The sequence below is a fragment of the Cicer arietinum genome, chromosome 6 (assembly GCF_000331145.2).
Source record: "Cicer arietinum cultivar CDC Frontier isolate Library 1 chromosome 6, Cicar.CDCFrontier_v2.0, whole genome shotgun sequence".
Lineage (NCBI taxonomy): Eukaryota > Viridiplantae > Streptophyta > Magnoliopsida > Fabales > Fabaceae > Cicer > Cicer arietinum.
In genome coordinates this window covers 12,793,918-12,813,160 of record NC_021165.2, presented here as the reverse complement: position 1 = coordinate 12,813,160, position 19,243 = coordinate 12,793,918, and the positions used below count along the sequence as shown (strand labels likewise).

Sequence of the window (19,243 nt, the reverse complement as noted above, 5' to 3'; positions counted from 1 at the left end):
GAGACATTCTGTTTATAATGGCCATGTGTTAGCTTTTATGACCCATTGCAATTTATCAAAATTCTTTATAGCCCATCCACTTAGATGGTTTGGGATATGAAAATTGCACAAAATGCATTTTTGAGGTAGGAACAGGTCGCCCGTAAAAAAAAGGAACGAGCAGTTTGATTTTAGAACATTTTCAACTTTATTTTTTAACTATAAAATTTTCAATTTTCAAAATGGTATTTTATAATTTATAAACCAAATAAGAATTGTTTGCACAAGACCATCTTGTGCAATTCATAGCAATATAGCTTAGGTTTGGTGAAGTGGTTGGAGCACCCAAACGAGCGGTGATAGTGAAGCTACTCTATTGTAGCTTTCACTTGGCCATGATTTTTTGCCGTGAAAAACAATATGTCCAAACACACCAATAGTAGTTTTGTAGGAATTGTTAACGAAATGGCATCAACTGAAAAGAGACGTTCAACTAGATTCCCTGGCAGATATTAGCCATTAGTAAAACCTATTGATATTTTGCATTAACAACATGGTTAACAAATAGAATAATGAAAACTAGGTGATGAGGGAACACGAATCAGGCAACAACATTCCTTGAATTTATTTCCAAACAAATAATTGGAATAGAACAATTGAATCAAAGAAGAAGCAAAAACGATCATAAACACTATTTTCCTCCACAAGTTCCCCCAAGTCCACAGGATATACATAGACCTGTGCTTGACTTCCTTCTAGCTTTGTTCCCATGCGTTAATGATTCTTTTTCTACAACATTGGGATGATGGATCACATTGGCCATGAACACTGCTTCATTAAGCGCCCCATAAAAATTCCAGAGCAAGGAAATCAGGATAAACCAGCATGCTTATCTTCCTTACAGCACATATATCAACCTGCAATATCCACAAAAGGGAGGAAAAACCCACTGGATCAGAGTCAGAAGAGGGAGTTGCAGAATTATAGAATTATAAACAAGAAATAACACACCACATCACATCCAACCGAACTTAGGAAATTGTAATAATACATCAAAATTAGAGTTGATTCCCACAATTTACTCGTTTATTTTTAATTATATGGCAGTATATCCTACTTACATCTAATGGAGCAGTTGGCAGCTGCACAACACACGTTTGAAGCTGCAAGAATCTTAGTGTGTTTGGATTGAAGTTTGCAAATGTACTTTTGATTAAACCTCATTTTGCAAATATACTTTTGGTCAAAATTGAGTTTTCTTTAACATGATTTATGTTTGAATACTTTTTCTCCAACATATGTTTGAGAAAATAAAATTTGTTGGATTATATTTATCAAAAGTACTTGTAAAGGTGTATTTACCAAAAAAGACATATACCATGTGTCAGCTGGCAAATTTTATTTTCGTTCATAAGCCAAAACTCTGTTTGAGACATAAATGATTGCTCAAGCTCATCAGCGTTAGTAAACATCCACCTCAATTGTATTGGAATTTAGACTACCTCCATTATAGGAAAGATAATACACCTACTAGTTTTCTAAAAAAGGATCCTTCCATAAAAAAATGTATTTTAATCAATTGTGTCTATCTCTCTCTTCACGAGATACCAATATAGCTTGGGATTGAGTGAGACCAAGAAAAACTATAGGTCAAATTATTAAGAGAGATTTAGAGGTAAATAGTTTATCTTTAAACTTAATGCATGATCTAATTTATGTACCCAACCCCACCTAGTGGGATAAGACGACAGGACTTTATTTAGTGATTGTTGTTGTCTCTCTTCTTCATGTGAAAAATCTACGATGAAAAGGTCCAGTTCCACTTACTCAAACAGTTTTTGTAGGATGCATTATGTGGTATGGGCTGAATGAAGGAAGGAAGTGGCCTCAAGAGCCCCAAGTAATATTCCATGCTTACTGTGAAATCACTGATTAAACACAACATTTGGGTCTTCCACCAACCAGGATTAGGTTCAACATTGTTTAATGTACAAAACTTGAATTCAACCAATCTGTCACTGGCAAATTTTATTTTAAACTATAATCGAATCAAAAATAGTTAAATCATTAAAATGTTTGACACCCTAAAAAATTTCAATGTGTGGACACATCATTAAAAAATGCATCAAATTTAAACTAACAATAAATTCAATTTTTTTATTTTAAAAAAAAAAAAAAAAAAAAAAACCAGAGTCTGCAAGCAATAGCTAACAATATATACACCTTAAAACTTCAGTGTGTCAAAATCATGACAACACTCTTGCTTGCAAACCTTCTTAGCCTGTAAAATTAAAATAACACCACTATTTCTCTAAAATCAAAACAAACAACATATTGACCAAGTCCCAAATGCACTAACCATTCACGAATTTTAAATATCTCAATATTCAATCATGGACATTTTCAAGCATGAGTAATAAAAGTTCCTACCTTTTGAGTGACAACCTCATCTTGAGAGAGGCTTTTGGAGCAATGCAGTCAAGTAAAGTTCCCCATTCTTAACACCACCAGCATCAGTCTTATTCCCCGTTGCCCACTTCACCTTCTTGTAACCCAATTTCCCAATCAAAGGCGCATACACTTTCTCAAGATCTACACCCTTACTAAAAAAATGATCCAACCACAAAAACCCTCCACCTCTCAAAACCCTATCAACATCAAACAACAAAAATTCCATCATCGTCACCGGAATCCACCGGTTCACCGCACGCCCACACCGAACAATATCCACAACACCGTCGAAAATCGGCAACCGTTGCTGCAACGGCACGTGAAGCGGTACAAGCCCCCTCAACGCAACAGTCTCACTATAAGGCGCAGCAACATTCATGGTAGTTGTAACTACCGTAACATTACGAAGCTTCATCGCGGCGGCGAATGAGCCAGTTCCACCGCCGACGTCGAGACCGAGTCGAAGAACCGATTTCGCGGTTTTCGCGATCTGGAGAAGCTGTTGAACTGGAAGATCTAATTCGGAACTGTAGGTGTTAAACTTGGAAGCTTCACGTGAAGGTTCGAAACCGAGATTAGGGTTTTGACGGTTGAGACAATCGAATGATTTACATGAGTAACGATCCCAAATTACGGAGGAATCAGGGAGAGAATTAGGGAAAGGGTTTTGAGGAAGCGAAATTGATAGTTTTTTGGGGGTTTTGGAGAAGCATCGTCGGCGAGGGAGAGGGTGACAACCGCGAAGAATTAGGGATTCGGCGAGGTCGGAATCGGAAGGACAAAGAGAGAAAGGTGTGTAAGTCATGTACTTGTGGAGAAGATCAGGGTGGTGATGGCATGAAGAAGCAATTGGAGAGAGGTGTGAGTATAGTAATAGATCTGAAGGGATTGATGATTTTGTGTCTGAGGGTTGGAGGCGCGTGAGGTGGTTAATGGTGGCGCGTATGGTGTGAAGTTGACGGAGGAGTTGGTCGGGGATTAGTGTGTGTGGATTTGGGGATTTAGGGGATTGAAGTGTTGTGGAGAGGTGGTAGAGTGAGAGAATGTTGGTGGCTACCATTGCTATTAGGAGGAGAAGGTTTAGAGTCATGGTGCTGAATGTGAAACCCATTTTGGATTTGCTTTTTTTCTTTTGTTCTTCTCTGCTAAGCTTAGAGTCGGAGTTCATATCACTGTGTCTCACACTGTCATTGCCTTATTTGGTTCTGGTTGTGGTTAATTGGGATTTGCCAAAGCTAAAAATGATTATTTTAAGATTCACAAGTGGGGTTAGTAAACTGATTAATTAATTTCATGTGATTTGTGAGAATGGTAGTGTAGTGTGTAGTGTGTAGTGTGGTGTCAAAATTGATCTCCTGGTGCTAACACTTATGATCCGTGATGCTTACTTGTTTGGTTATGGATCTATTCTATATGTGGGACCACTGAGTTTATTTAGTCTGTTTACTTTACTCACTTTGATGTAGTAATTCTAATTCTATAATTTATGGAAGCTTCTATTTTTCTAGTGAACGATGAAGACGAAATAATTGGATTTTCAGATTTTGCAAAATAAGAAAAAGAAAACGGTCTTCCTGCATTTTTTTTTTTTCTACGTGTTCTTTTAAATCAATTTTGTAACTAGAAATCGAGGGAAAGTAATTTTACCTCTACGGAAAAGGGCAAAACAACGGGATGCCCGTGAATTTCGTCCACGTGAGTCTTGTTTACAAGCGTTTAATATTTTTCATTTCTTTCTTAAATTTGTGCTGACTTTGCTGATTGGAAAGTTTTTCATTTTTGGGTTAACGATTAATTGGAAACTCTTTAACATCCCCAACTATTTTTTTCTCCTGATATGTACACTTCATTTAAATGCAAATAAAAGAAGTACAATCAAATTCATCATAATGGCAGACATTTCTCAATCATATTTTAATATTAAAATTAATTAAAAAATTAAAAATTACGTCAACCATATTCATAAAGATTTTATTAGTCAATAATCAAATTAAAATTTTAATCTTAAAAAATTAATTTCTTTTACATATGATCAATAATAATACAAGATTCACAGTTTTTAATTCAATCAATCTTTGTAAAAAATATTTATTGTTGCTAACTTATATTGACTGTAAATAGTATTTGACATGACAAATCCAACTATATATTAATAAATAATATGTACGACTAATAGAGTGTTGAATTTAGTGATAACATTCATAAATTTCTTACTTAAAGTATGGCATTGACATGACAAATATGTTGCCTCTATGTATATTGCAGTTAGACGAGAAAACAAACGACATTATAATATGATGCAAACAAACTAAACATCGCATCTAGATGACAAAAATAAAAAATAAAACACGAAAGACAAACTAAAACTATGTAAAATCTACTTATTTAAATAAAATGAAAGAATAAAGTAACTTGAATGAGTAACTTATGACCAAAAAATAGTCTAAATTCATCCCTCTAATGGATGAATAAAAGGAGAAACCTAAGGTTATTTCTTATAAAAGAGCGAGAGAGCGACGACTATCAAAAATCTCCATCAACTTCGTAATCTTTAACATAAACTATTGTTAACTTTGTTTGAAGAAGTGGTGTAAGTAACAAATCAAATCAAATTAGTAGTACAAAATAGGTATACGATTAAGGTGACTATTCATCTAATTCTCCATGTTTGCTCTTTTTTTATTAGATCTAAGCTTCCATAATGTAAAATACATTACCGAATCCTAACTTCCAATAATATATTGGAAGCAAATAGATAAAATTATGGCAGATGAACATTTTCTTAAGTTTAATTGGAAAAAAAAATTGGTGAGTAAAGACAAGTTTGCCTCAATTGGGAAATCATTAAATAATGATAGGCCAAACATGATATAAAAGTTAGACTTTTTGCATTAGAGTTGTCCCTCACATACGCAAATATGGTCATAGTTTTAACTCGTCGTTTTATGCGATAAACACTCTCACACATACATGAAATTGTGCCCTTTTAAGCCACATCTCACCATCTTGAAGAAATGGAATAAGATGTCTCCTAATTTATAATACTATTGTTTTTAAATAGTTTAATTATTAGACTCGCACACTTTTAATAGTATATTTGATTTAATTGAAATGAGAGAAAGATAATAGATATATGTTTGTTTTAATCCCTTCTACCTTTCTTAAAAGTTGAATCAAACTCAAACTTAAAAATATTCACTTTGCTCTCTTCTATCTATCTCCAACCATACTGACCCAACATGGAGAGACAATGAATACAAACTTATATCCCCTATATATTTATGTCTTTGCAACTATCAATTGAATTGTAACATAAGCAATTAATAGATATTAAAATGTATGACTTTTTTTATAATTTAGTATTGAATAAGATTTCAAACATTTATTTATATATGAAACTATAAAAAATGATTTAACTATCATTTTTAAACTATGATATTTATAAATATGTAATTGATTTAACTATTTTATCGTTGCCAAAATATTATTAATATTTTGCTCGGAACATATCATATATTTAGAGATTTGGTTTGACTTTCTATGATTATATATAAATATAATTATAATTGTAATGTGATCCTTATAATTTGACAGTATATTTATAAAAATTTGGTTTAAAAATATAAAAAAAGTATATTATTTAATTATAATTAAATATAATATTTTAAATCAATATTTAGTGAAAAATAAATGATTAATTATTATTAATATTAAATATGATAAAATAAATAATTTTCATTAAATATTAATATTAAACTATTTTACATTATCAGAACATATTTATTAAATTTTGTAATAATGTTACTATTATAATAAAAAAAATTATTTATGTATAAATAGTCGTTTTTCTATGCGTACAACACACAAGCTCAACTAATTATTTATTATTTATAAATAGTCGCTTATCAGTACATATTTGTTAATACACATATCAATTAGAGACATTATTTTATACTAGTCTATGAATCTTTGCCTTGCACGGGACTTAACTTAAGTTGTATTTTTAAAAACTATATTCGAAAAAACACTTAACACTTATTTATAATTTGAGAAACTATTAATTTAATATTTAAAAAATTTAAATATGATAAAATTCACCAAGATATAAATCAATATATCCTTGAGAATTATTATTTTTAAAACATTTGACTGATATTTAAAATATTTAGAAAGTATATTTGTGTTTTTAATTTTGAGTAAATAGATAAGTTATTGTTAAATTGTAAACATTAATTAAATTAGTATTCAATTTTTGTAAATTGGACAAACAGTTTTAAAATTCTAAAATATTAATAACAATAAAATCAATTTTTATTTTTCAAAATCAAATAGATCGCATGTTTTTCTAGTCTGGGTATTTACCCTACAATAAAAAGAAAGGAGCGTGTATAAGTAAAAAAAGGGGGTGAAACAGAATCAGAATTTCCCGATAGAAATAGATCAGACTTTTTGGTTCGTAAAGAAGTGCTTATTCCAAACGCGATCTGTGGTGGTGGTGGTACGTAAGGATCACGCAGCAAAACCAAAACCCCCCATTCACAGACCAGCTAGGGTTTCTCTCTTCTGCTAACTTAACCAAATGGTAACTTCTCATTCCATTTCCCTCTTTATTATTTAATGTTTTTACGAATCAAACACACAACGTGCGCACTTTTTAATTATCGAATGGGAATCATCGATGAATTTTTTAACGAAACCTTCCTTTCGCCACTGTTTTGGATTTTGAATTTAGAAGAAAGCTTTGGGCGGAAGAATCATCCCGTTTAAATAGCAAATTTTGCGTTTTAGGGTTCTCTGGTGCTTGCGTTTAAGCTTTTTATGCACTGATTTAATTATTTGGTTGGATAGTGTTTACAGTGTAGTGTTTTCTTTTGGTCCTTTTGTATTATAATTGTGGCTTGTTTATGGTTTATTTATCTTAATTGCTAATTTCAGGCTGATCCTGAGCTGGAAGCAATCAGACAGAGACGGATGCAGGAGCTTATGGCTCGGCATGGCACAGTTAGCTATCATTGTCCTATGTGTTTGTTATCAAATTTCTTTCGCATTAGAGATTGAAACTTTGCTTGTGATTGTGTTGATATTGCAGGGAAATCAACCGAACCCTGAACAGCAGAATGCTCAGGAGGATGCAAAAAGGTTAGTTTATGAATATAGATTTCTTGTGCAATTGTTATGCTGATTATTCAATTCTGTTGCATAGGTTTAGGCTCAGCAACTTGTTCATCCATTTGTCAATTTTTTCCTGGAACAACGGCAGTTTATTATTTGAATGGTAAAATGATTAATTTAGGGAGGCAGATGAAAGAAGACAAATGATGCTTAGTCAGCTGTTGTCTGCTGAAGCACGAGAAAGACGTAAGTATATAGCACAAATAATTTTCACTTCTTAGATGTTATTTGACTTTTTAACTATTATGGCACTCTTACTTTTCCTTTTAAAATTTAGTCTGATTAATGATCGTCTTAAAATAACATAGTTGTATATTTTGCTGTACTATTTCTTATGGAAGAAGGTAGAAGAAAAACTTTGGTCGTTTACAATTGTGTAGTTAATATTTCAAAATTTCAATCATGTCTTCAGTCAGTCTTAATTAGTATAGAAAGTTTATAGTACTTAGTTGCTAGTATTTTCTTAAACTTCCATATATAGTATTTGTATCATCGGGCTTTTGTAAGATATTTTGACAAACCAAACTATATATATCGAAGTTGTTCACGTTCATGAACACAGACATTGTATGCTAGGTAGTTAATCCTAGACAGCGGTGTGTCGCATAGACGGGATAACTGCTATTTTTAGACAAATTACATGAATAATACATTATTAACCTATATTTAATGCAAATTAACAAATGACTCAAACTCTGAAACATTCATAATTAGCAATAAAATCCACAAGTCTTACTCTTAGTCAAAACATATATTGAAATACCAACAAAAGTCAAGGAAATAAAGATGATGCATATTGAAGTCTTTAACACTGAGTAATAAAATAACTAAATATTAAAACTCAAATGCATGTTCTAGGCTTCTAGCATAGGAATAAAAAAAAAGCGTCATCTTTATTAGCATATTCTTCTTCCTATGGGAAAGTAGAAACAACGAAACAGAGGGATCTCGCCAGGATCTTGTTTCATGCCGTCGCGGTCAGGCACTACACCGCACCAGGGCAGTGGGATCTCGCTGGGATTAACTACCTAGATTGTATCTCAGAATATATAAGACGTTAGGAAGTATCCGTTTTACATGTATAATCTTGCTATGTGACTAAAGTCTTCCCCCAGAATTTGTATCAAAGAATATTAGTATATTTTGGTGTTATTATGAAGTCATTGTGCCTAAATAAATACCGAAGTTTCTACTTAAGGTACATCTGAATTCTAAAGTGTCTTGGAAAAGTTCAAATAGAGTCTCTAACTCACCTGATGATTTTTGACCCAACAATAGATAAATGAAACTATGATGATGATGGCTTTGATACTTGTAGTTTGATATGTATTGCAATTTTTCTTTCCCTCTACCATCTGTTCTCTTTCTCTTCCTGTGTTCACACTCCTGTGTTCTAGATAGTTACCCTCTGAGTAACAGGTTGGATCACAGGATAGATACCCTGTAGTTGGTCTCTATGCTCGCTTCACTTCGTAGCATTAAGGAGCGTAGCCTCGTAGGATGGTAGCATTTTGTTGAGGGCTGGTATGATTTTTTACAGCCTTGTTAATCTGAGATCTGGGTTTTTTTAAAAAGCAAGATGGATTTAGGAGTTTATAAGTTGACTTATGAATGTACTCAATATATAGTAAAGTTGGGAATTATTTTAGCTGGAACTTGTATGGGTAGGAAGATATGAATCATGAATGTAATTTGTCTTAGTTATTTTTAGACTCAGTAACATAAATCACATTTGCATTTCAAAATTATATATTTTAACATTGAAAGAACATGTTTGCCAAGTACCTGAATTTTCCTATGAAAATGGGAAGGAACAAAGAATATTGCTACACGGTGTTGGCTTTCTTTCATTCTTTTAAAATTTCTGATATCACTATGTGCAGTTGCTCGAATTGCTTTGGTGAAACCAGAGAAAGCAAAAGGTGTCGAAGATGTTATATTGAGAGCTGCTCAAATGGGTCAGATAACTGAAAAGGTATATTGGATCTTGTCTTGTGCTGCAACCTTTCTCATTCTTATCACAAGTGTTGGTAATATTTTATTGCATCTATTGTCATTTTATCTGTGAGGTTCTAATTATAACATCTATTTGTTTGATCAATCTTTGGTCCAAGAAAGGTCCTCTATCCACAATTTATAAACACTGTTGGTAACAACTCCTTGAATGGCCTAATGTGGTTTTTCGATATTACAGGCTTAGTGTTCTCATCTTTCATGTAACTTGTAAAACCCTATAATTTAGTTTATAGTGATATTTGGTGAAAGGTTTTCAGAACTCCATCCTACAATTAGGATTGTAAAGGGAACTTTAAATTTGTAGTCTATGACGGGGAAGCGCCTTTTGACTGCCAACTGACATATCAAAAACTATCTAATAAATCTTGTGTCTTTGCCTGTAACCTAGTAAAATATTGACAGTAAATAAAACTGACTCATACGAATTGAAGTTGGTGCTTGAAATACTGAAATGCCCACTTAAATAGAGGCTTTGTAGAAGGAATGTAGAGGCAGAATCAGTAGCAGGTTTGAAGCACCTTGTGTCGGAGACGGGAAACAGCCTTTCGATTGCAAGGAGTGCTGAAACAGTAATGGCTTCAGGGTATACATTTAGATTGTCTGATACCCTCTGGTTTTTGAGTGTCTCAAACATCTATTTGGAAAGGATAGACCAAATGAATCCTCCTACAGTCCTACCTTACCCTTAAACGTGATCACAGCAAGCTCCTAGCAGAATGCGTTTCCTGCTGGGGTTGGATTATTCTAGCTATATCAGCACCAATAGTCGAACAATTCTACATAGAGTTGTGATTATGACCACCCTGTTGATATCAGTTAGGCAGTCTCAGGATTGGTTGAGAAGGAGTTGTTTAGGTAGATTTTCTACAAAGTGTTTACATGCAAAGGTTTGGTTTGGTTTTTTGATAGCAACTTACATTAGCCAATTTTAGGTCATGGGAAGTTTCAGTTTATTTGTCTGTTCCAAATTCCAATAATGTTAGTGTGGATATAATCTAATGGGATGATGGTTTTAAGTTGATTTCTCATTGGTGGTTTCATTTTGTAAATCCCCATCCCCCCTATTTCCTTGAATAATAAAATAAAAAAAGCAATTAAATTTTCCTTCCAAAAATTGAAACTAAGAAATTACTAGTTGGAATTGTTTTTGTTGTTATTGCTCATATATTGATATTATATATAAGGAATTAGCCCATACAAAGCATTATTGTATCAAGATATCTTCCATTCCTCATTCATTAAATGGAATTATTAGGTTTCTGAAGAAAGACTCATATCACTGCTGGAGCAGATAAACAGCCAAACAGCAAGGCAGACAAAAGTCACAGTAAGTTGTAAAAATATTACTTGCATAGTAGTTCGGTTCTCATTTACCAGTTTATTTATTTACTGTCATTTTTTGTTTACTTTTTCAGATACAGAGGCGTCGAAGTGTTCTTGAGGATGATGATTAGCTCTCACCGTCTCTTAATTGGTTTCTTGATTACGGACGTCATGCTTTATTATGGTGTATTTTATGGACAATGTAATTTATAAGTGGGTTGTGAAATATGTTTCATTTTGGGCGTCTTGCCTGGCCTACACATTAAATTACATATTTGATTTATGTGTGCGATTGATTGAAAGTGAAAGATGTTTCGAGAGGATGGTAAAATGCATTAAAATGAAATTGTAATTTAGTAGTTTTTTCATTTGATAAAAGATATATTTTATGTTGAGATATGTTTACTTATAAATTTTATAACTTCAGTGTCAAACAACTTGATCACAGATTTGTTGATATCTCAGTATCTCACTTTCCAATCTAATGGGTGGGTCTCATTTCTCATGTCATACTAGTGGGTCCATAATCTCATCTGTGTAGTTTGTACTGAAGTTATTTCCCTCTTATATCATAATAATGATAACTTTTTCCCCAAAACTGATTCTATCTGACGAATAGTTATCTCCATAATTGAATTGCATCTTAACTCTATATCTATATGTGGGTCAATCTCATTTAGAGCCCTCTCTTTGGATTAATGATATCCTATTTTGTCACATCTATTTCTTCATTTTTTGTGTGACTTTTTTATTGTATCTTAACTTTTGGTAGTGTAAAATTAATTAAAATATGTTACCGGGATCTTAGTTTCCAATAGTGTATTTGGAAGTGAGTGAGCAAATATGGTGGAGGGATGAACAACCTTCCAACATGTGTTACCATATTACTAAGCACCAAAGCAGTAAAGATAACAATTCTATTAATAATTAGTAAAACATTGTCATCATTAATTTAATATATTTATTTCATCCCTTTTCAATGTATCAATGCCCTAATCTTTAGCAAATAAGAACAAATAATGAAGTTCTGCTTACATGGGTTGTTTTCTCTTATTATCTATCTTTGATGTTTACTTTTGATGTGCCTGTGATTTCTGCATTATATAGTTTAATTACTTGATGTTATATGGCTTAAAATTTGGTTTTGTTTTGAGTTGTTTATTGTTTTTATCTATTTATTTATTTTAGTAAGGATTTAATTTTGATAGAAGGCGTGTTAGACTTTTTTATACGAGCTGTGCTATTTGTTACGGATAAAGCTATCATGAAGTAATAACAAAGATCTTGACTTTCAAAAGAGATCATGCTGCAGTTATTATTCTTCAATTCTGATACGAGCGTGACAAACTTTTTCGCGATGAATGGCGTTTTTCTTTTTATATATTATCAACTAATGAAAACAATTTATCATCTGTCACTTTTAAAGTAATTATAATAAAAAAATTAGTAATTATAATTGATTGGCATGATAAAATATTTTTATGATATTATGTATATTAATTAACTAAATAATTTTTTTAAACTTTTTTTCGATTCTAAAGAGTTTAATTGTGAAACTCATATACATTTAAATCTTAATATATCAAATGTTCTTGGAGCTATCATTTGAACTATATTTCCTGAAATTAAATAAATTATTATGTAAGATGAGATATACGAGAGTGGTTTTCATCCTATAGATCATGTGTTGAGTGATTATTATGTCTACTTGTAAAATGTGCTTAATTTGTGCTATTTCCTGATGATTGTTGCTTATGGTTGATGATTTTTTCCTTGAACAAAATTTTTACATCTAACTTGGAGCATAAAAAATATTTTAAATTTGGTAATCATTTGGCAAGAAAAGGAACTTTGCACTCAAGCCCTAAAAACAACAAAGCCATGCATCCTAATGTCTGATTTAATTGATGTGGAAGCATGATACATGGATGGTATTAGTCTTTGTCTTCGTTGATAAATAAAAATGCGTTGACAAGTGAATATGTCCATAAAAATATATATAGATTTAACGAGTATCTAAACTCAATAAAAGTCAATAAAGCATATTCTCTAAAAAAAATGAATAAAGCATACTGGTGTAGTATTTTCGGCAATTTTACAAATTACTATAAATCGCATGTTGTAATTGTAAGATGAAGCCACCAAATAAATGTAAGTAGGATATACTTTAACCCTTATTTAATGCCAATATAAACAAATTTAATATTATTACAAACTTTCTTATTGTGATTTACTCAATAAATTCCTACAAGTTTAACGGTCACCTTTGCTCTTATGAAATGAAGTGTAGCACCCCACGTGTAGTCTTTTTGTAATTTCCTTCTTCTATCAAAATAAATCAATAAAATTAATTAATCCAAGCACGTCGCATTAAATATATTGGTTCAACAGGATGAAGCAAAACAGAAGCACCAACCACGACATGGGTTAAAATCTGATTAGTAATTATGAAACTAAAATAGATAAAAAAAAAATAGATACTTTATCTTCTCTTATTATAATCAAAATAGATAATTTTTTTTAAGGTGGTCCATATTTGTAAATAATAAATAATAATATTTCTTAAAATATATAAAGTTAACTGTTTTCATTATCTTTACGTTTGAGACAATAATTTAATTAATACCTTATGAATTGTTCATAAACTTGATCGTTAAATTAGATTTGACCAGACGTCGAAAAACCCTAAAGCAGAGAAGTAAAATGAGATTGAGCATTGGAGAAATCCAGAATTCATATTATCCACTTATAATAACAATCTCACACGACGTTATTGTTCTTCTTCTTCTTCTTCTAAACTTTGAAAATCCCACTCGCCACATAAGCGCGTGACCATAGCACAATAAAATGAACGAACGACAACACCGTCCCCATTTATTTGTACCTACGAGGAGAATCGCATCCTTACTGCAATCATAATCATAATTTCCATTTCCACTTTACTCGCCTCTGCACATAACACCTTCATCGTTTTTTTTCATTCAATATAAATAAATTAAAACGCTCTAAACTTTCTCTGTTTATTGATTTCGAATTCTACGCACAAATTTTTCTCTGTTTTGAAACCGACCCACATCACAAAAAACTGTCTCATACTTAAAAAACACAATCTTTCTTTCTATTGAATCGATTTTCAACAACCCCACATGGAAAAGGAGCCACTGCTCCCATATTTCAGCCCCAGAAAGAAGCTTTCGCCATTACCATCTCATCTTTTTCCATTACCAGAAAATGACGAAATGGTTCTTCCTGTTACCCCTTCTGAGTTCAAAGATCGTCTCATCTTTGGTCCTTCTTGTGTTTCACCTATTGACCCTTCACCTTTGGCTGATGCTTTAACACTTTCACGTAATTCACCAAGATGTTCTTCCTCCTCTTCTTCTTCTTCTGTACCACATGATTTTGATGCATCGCAACATTCTCAACAACAACAACTATCTTCTTGGCTCATTGATCCTAATTACCGATGGAGAAAAACAAATCTTCATCGCTCCAAAACTGCACCTGCTATGGCTGTAATAAGCGATTTCAATCATCAATCATCTGTGAAAAGACCTCAATTTGGTAGCCAATCTATTATTCATCAAGCTGTTATTCTTCTTGTTCTTTATTTGGCTTTAGGTGTTGTTATTTATTGGTTCAATCGTCATGATTTTACAGCAATTGAAACTCATCCTATTGTGGATGCATTGTATTTTTGTATAGTCACAATGTGCACAATAGGATATGGTGATATTACTCCAAATAGTACTGCAACCAAAATTTTCTCTATATTGTTTGTTTTGGTTGGTTTTGGTTTTATTGATATATTGCTTAGTGGGATGGTTAGTTATGTTCTTGATTTACAAGAGAATCATTTGTTGAGGGTAGTGAAAGGAAGAGGGGAGAAAGATGGTAGGTCATATATAGTTGATGTGAAGAAAGGGAGGATGAGGATTAGGATGAAGGTGGCATTGGCATTAGGGGTTGTGGTACTTTGTATTGGAGTTGGTGTTGGGGTTATGCATTTTGTTGAAAGGCTTGGATGGGTAGATTCTTTTTATCTTTCGGTTATGTCTGTTACAACTGTAGGATATGGCGATCATGCTTTTAAGACCTTGCACGGTCGTATCTTCGCTGCAATTTGGTTGCTTGTTTCGACGCTTGCGGTGGCCCGAGCATTCCTTTATTTGGCTGAGGCGAGAGTGGATAAGCGGCATAGGAGGATGGCGAAGTGGATTCTTGGTCAGGATATGACTGTTGCTGAGTTTCTTGCTGCTGACATAGACAATAATGGATTTGTGAGGTATGGATCAATATTTTTCTATTGCATAAAGGCTAAGTTATTTTCGATATCAGTAGACGATTCTGTTTATGAGAGTAGGACATGAAATTTATTTACTACATAGATTTTCAATATACTACTTTCTGAAGTATGAATTTGGTATCTGCATAAATGAATATTCTATTTTTAATGTATGTTATTTAATTCAATTCAGAGTAATTGTTTGTGGTTGAATATCTGTTTTTAGTGAGACTGAATTTATAATCTTTTGCTCATATGAGCCCTGCTGTTACCATAGAGCACATTACAGATGTGGTGTGCAGCATGATACAAAGTTCTTAGGGCGCAACTTGTCGTGAAGTAAGAAAAAACTTCAACTGTCACACATTTTATAATTTTTCGGAGTTCTTTCCTCTCATTATGTTGGATGTCTTAAGTTTAAGCTTAGAGATAAAGTACTACAAATGCGGTATACACTACAGGTTCCTGTATGAAAACTGTCATTAGAGATTTGCATTTGAGAGCAAATAGTATCTTGAGGGTGTGGTTTAAAGTTTAAATTTGAGAGGTAAATAGAAAGTGAATTTGTTCATAGTGTTTTGTTGATAGGATTAATTCAACTTCTCAGTTTTAAGGTTGGCAGCAAGAAGTTATTATTGCGTGTAGTTCTTGGTTTGTTGGTGATGAAGCTTCCCCCTTTCACTTTACTTTAAAAAAGCAGTAGATTCAGTTACTAGTTAGTGGTTGTATATTTTGGTATTTGATTAGTAGGATTACCACGTTTGGAGGTCTAATGTTAGAAGTTTCAATCTGTTAAACTATATGATCATTGGAAAAGGAGACAACACATGATTTGTCTGTTAGAATATATAAAAAAAATCTCATAAAATATGGGGGGGGAGTATTTTAGAATATTTGAAGTTTTCTCTTAGGATTAGTTTCCGTGTTTATATTTCATTATTTGTTTCCTTAATTAGGACTAGGAGTCTAGCAAAATAAAAAATCATAATCACAAATTCAAAGTCTTCATTCCTTTTCTTCGTTCCATCCTCGTCTAAAACTCTATAACCACAACATGTTTTCAGCGTGGTATCGTCCCGAGTTTCTTGCAATCTGGAACTATAATAACATAATAATGTCATTATCTCCATTATTCTTTTCTTGTTAGTTGAGCCCAAATCTCAACCACATTTTATCTCACAAGTTCTCTCTTTGTTAGCTGATTTTTTTGGCTTCCACTTGTCTCTCAAAAGCCTTAGCTTAGCTTTCACTTTCGGTTCTTTCGAAAGCTTACAACAATCTTGGATAAAATCTGATCCCATCTATTCCAAATTCAGTCCGGCCTGAACTCTTCTAGATGTAATTTGACCTTGGCTATTGCAGATTAGTGTTGAACTAGCCGTAGTTCATATCATTGTCCAATTGTGAATTATACCAATGGAAATTTCTCCTATTTTATTGATATGGCATGCCATATTGAATTATCCATGGCTGTCCATTTCTTTATTATGATCGGTATAGAAAATTTTCTTGCGGTTTAAGGCTCCTAAATGTTTCTCTTGGTGGATTTAGAGAAGTTTTAATCCTTGCTGTGTATGATTGTGATGAGCCCTTGACCAGGGGCTTCTCTGCTGTGTATGATGCAGAGAAGTTTTGGGTAGGGAGTGACAGAAAAGCATTGAGACTTAGTGACTGTTTGTTCAGACAGTTGGGTAAAAGTGGCCATGCGTTGAGTAAGAAGCTAGAATATATAACTTGTAAAATTGCAGTGGAACTGACATTGGAACGGGAGATTTGAATATTGATCGCAGAACCAAACAATCACTTTAACTCTTTCTTATGGTTGCCACAGTGTATGACTTGAGGAAAAACAAATGTTTATGTGTGAATCACTTGTTGCATATTACTCAAGGTGTTCTGGGGTTTGAATCATGTTCTTTAATTCTTATCCTAGAACTAGAAAGATTTGTTGATTTATTTTGATTGAATTTGATAACACATGGATCTTGTGCTTTTACTGAATGTACTAAGTTTTGGGTATGCAGTAAATCAGAATATGTTATATACAAGCTCAAGGAGATGGGAAAAGTTTCAGAAAAGGACATCATGCAGATCAGCGAGAAGTTTGATCGACTAGATACTGGCAACTGTGGAAAAATAACACTCGCTGATCTCATGGAGAGTCATAATTGATGAGGTCGATCAGCGCAGCTATCAAAGGAGCAAAGGGATTATATATATACATCCAGTTTTGTCACATAAAGAAAGTCGTGCTAGATTCTCAAGTTGCATCCTTGTGTCGCGATCAGCAACTTGTTGAGGCACGGTATGCTGGTGAATTTCTAGGCTCTTTTGCCAGTCATTTTGCAAATTAGTTAGAGTATTGTTAGGTTGATGAGATGGCTAATGGTAATGGAGGAGACAATTTTGGTTGGTTAAATAATTATTTTGTACATAGTCTTTTTGAAAGTGAATGTGTTGATTCTTTAGACTATCTCTTGGTTAATTGTGCAAATCAATGTGGAACATGTTGGTATTGTTTTTGCCAAGATGATTCAAATAGCCAAAGTTGTAGTTCTCATTTTTGTACAGACCTATTCTGAGTTGAGTAAAGATATAGTTGATCATACTTGCATTCATACTGGATAATAACACTACCAGTTGCAATTGTTTTTTAATGTGAACATGTCTAACAAAGTAAGTAATATGCAACTTTGATTTTTCCTTTTGGGTTTTGAAGTGTCCTCAATGTTCATTTGTGGAGAGTATTCTAAAAATTGAAAATAAATTGATCAAACTGTTGTAAAAATTAAAGTAAAAAGTTCATAAACAAATGTGATTTTTAATTTTTAATATAATTTTAATTATTTTCTTTTCAATTGGGCCTTTTAATTATTATTATGTACATTATTTCTATAACATTAATTTTACTTTACATTTATAGTAGTATAAAACATATCAATAGTTAATAAAGACAATTTGACGAGATGACTATTCTATTTTTGCTATTTATTGTATTATTTTAATGTATGCAAAAATTAATTAAAAGAATTGATCTAAAATTTAGATTAAATATATCAATTTTTTTTTTTGATAAATTTAATTTTTTATGAGATTGAGATGTAGGGAGTATATAATTATATAAAAATTGTGATAGATCTATTGTATACCACGCGGCAACATGCATTATTGGGCTGCTGGAAAAATATTCTTAGGCCTAATACATAAGCTATGACAAAAACTTAGGATGTAGATTCATTTTATATTCCTCCCTGACACTTAGCCTCAGGGAATAATAATTAAGTACTTTTTTTATCAATAATATTCACTTGGCGGGTGAGTGAGTGCATTTCATGTTGGGCTAAAAAATTTATCAGAAAAAGCCTGACATCTTTGACAAGTTTTAATAAATCTTCCAAAATTTAATAACCTTTTGACTTTTCTAGCTATACTTTTGAGCAACTTGATTGTTTTTTCACAACTACTAGAAGTAGTTTATAAAAGTTACACAACCTATAATTAGGTTATGGTTGCATTTTTTATGGAAAGAAGCATCAAGTAAGCCACCAAACAAAAAGAAAATGACAAAAAATAGATAGTGCCAGTCAAAGCTACACATTATGTAAGACTTGTGCAGTCTATTTTACCATTTAGAAAAACAAAATTGAAAGCACATTAAACAATAAGGCTCATGGTAAGGTAAACTCACCTTGGCAGCATTCTCCATGTATATTGTTTGACAAAGTTTTTTTGGGCACAATTGAAAAAAGGTTGAGTAAGATAAAACACACAAGTCAAAGATTCTTCATCTATGTTATTCACACACTTCACACTTCACACCGGAGTAATATCTAATATGTGTTAATGTCCAACATCGATAAATATGTTTAATACTGATATATAATTATATTTAATTATTTTTATTTTTTCAATTTTTTACTATCACTATCACTATTTTATCATTATCACTGATGTATATATCACTATCACTATTTTATCTAATATTCGTGTCTATATTAATTCTTCGTAATTTTTAGT

The 19,243-nt window shown here is 32.4% G+C and overlaps 3 protein-coding genes across 5 annotated transcripts; 2 read left to right on the top strand and 1 right to left on the bottom strand.

Moving 5' to 3' along the window:
• Window positions 1–450: 450 nt before the first annotated feature.
• Window positions 451–3,847, bottom strand: LOC101498967 (probable methyltransferase At1g29790). Of its 3 annotated transcripts, XR_003473642.2 has the most exons (3): window positions 2,410–3,847; window positions 1,807–1,997; window positions 451–896 (listed from the first exon to the last, which is right to left on the bottom strand). XR_003473642.2 is itself a non-coding variant. In XM_073369416.1 (2 exons), the coding sequence occupies exon 1, from the start codon at window positions 3,596–3,598 to the stop codon at window positions 2,426–2,428; it is 1,173 nt and encodes a 390-aa protein (XP_073225517.1). In that variant the 5' UTR covers window positions 3,599–3,847; the 3' UTR covers window positions 451–928; window positions 2,410–2,425. The 3 variants fall into 3 exon arrangements, 2 of the variants coding, with proteins under 2 accessions (XP_073225517.1, XP_004504712.1); XM_073369416.1 differs by lacking the exon at window positions 1,807–1,997 and having other exon boundaries at window positions 451–928; XM_004504655.4 differs by lacking the exon at window positions 1,807–1,997 and having other exon boundaries at window positions 2,410–3,835.
• A 3,001-nt stretch (window positions 3,848–6,848) lies between these two features.
• LOC101498427 (uncharacterized) lies at window positions 6,849–11,336 on the top strand. The gene is made up of 7 exons (XM_004504654.4): window positions 6,849–7,012; window positions 7,366–7,431; window positions 7,520–7,569; window positions 7,724–7,788; window positions 9,486–9,577; window positions 10,874–10,945; window positions 11,034–11,336. The coding sequence occupies exons 1-7, from the start codon at window positions 7,010–7,012 to the stop codon at window positions 11,070–11,072; spliced, it is 387 nt and encodes a 128-aa protein (XP_004504711.1). The 5' UTR covers window positions 6,849–7,009; the 3' UTR covers window positions 11,073–11,336.
• A 2,273-nt stretch (window positions 11,337–13,609) lies between these two features.
• LOC101497873 (two-pore potassium channel 3) lies at window positions 13,610–17,832 on the top strand. Its single transcript, XM_004504651.4, has 2 exons — window positions 13,610–15,226; window positions 17,251–17,832. Exons 1-2 carry the CDS (start codon window positions 14,088–14,090, stop codon window positions 17,396–17,398), a joined length of 1,287 nt encoding a protein of 428 aa, XP_004504708.1. The 5' UTR covers window positions 13,610–14,087; the 3' UTR covers window positions 17,399–17,832.
• Window positions 17,833–19,243: the final 1,411 nt, after the last annotated feature.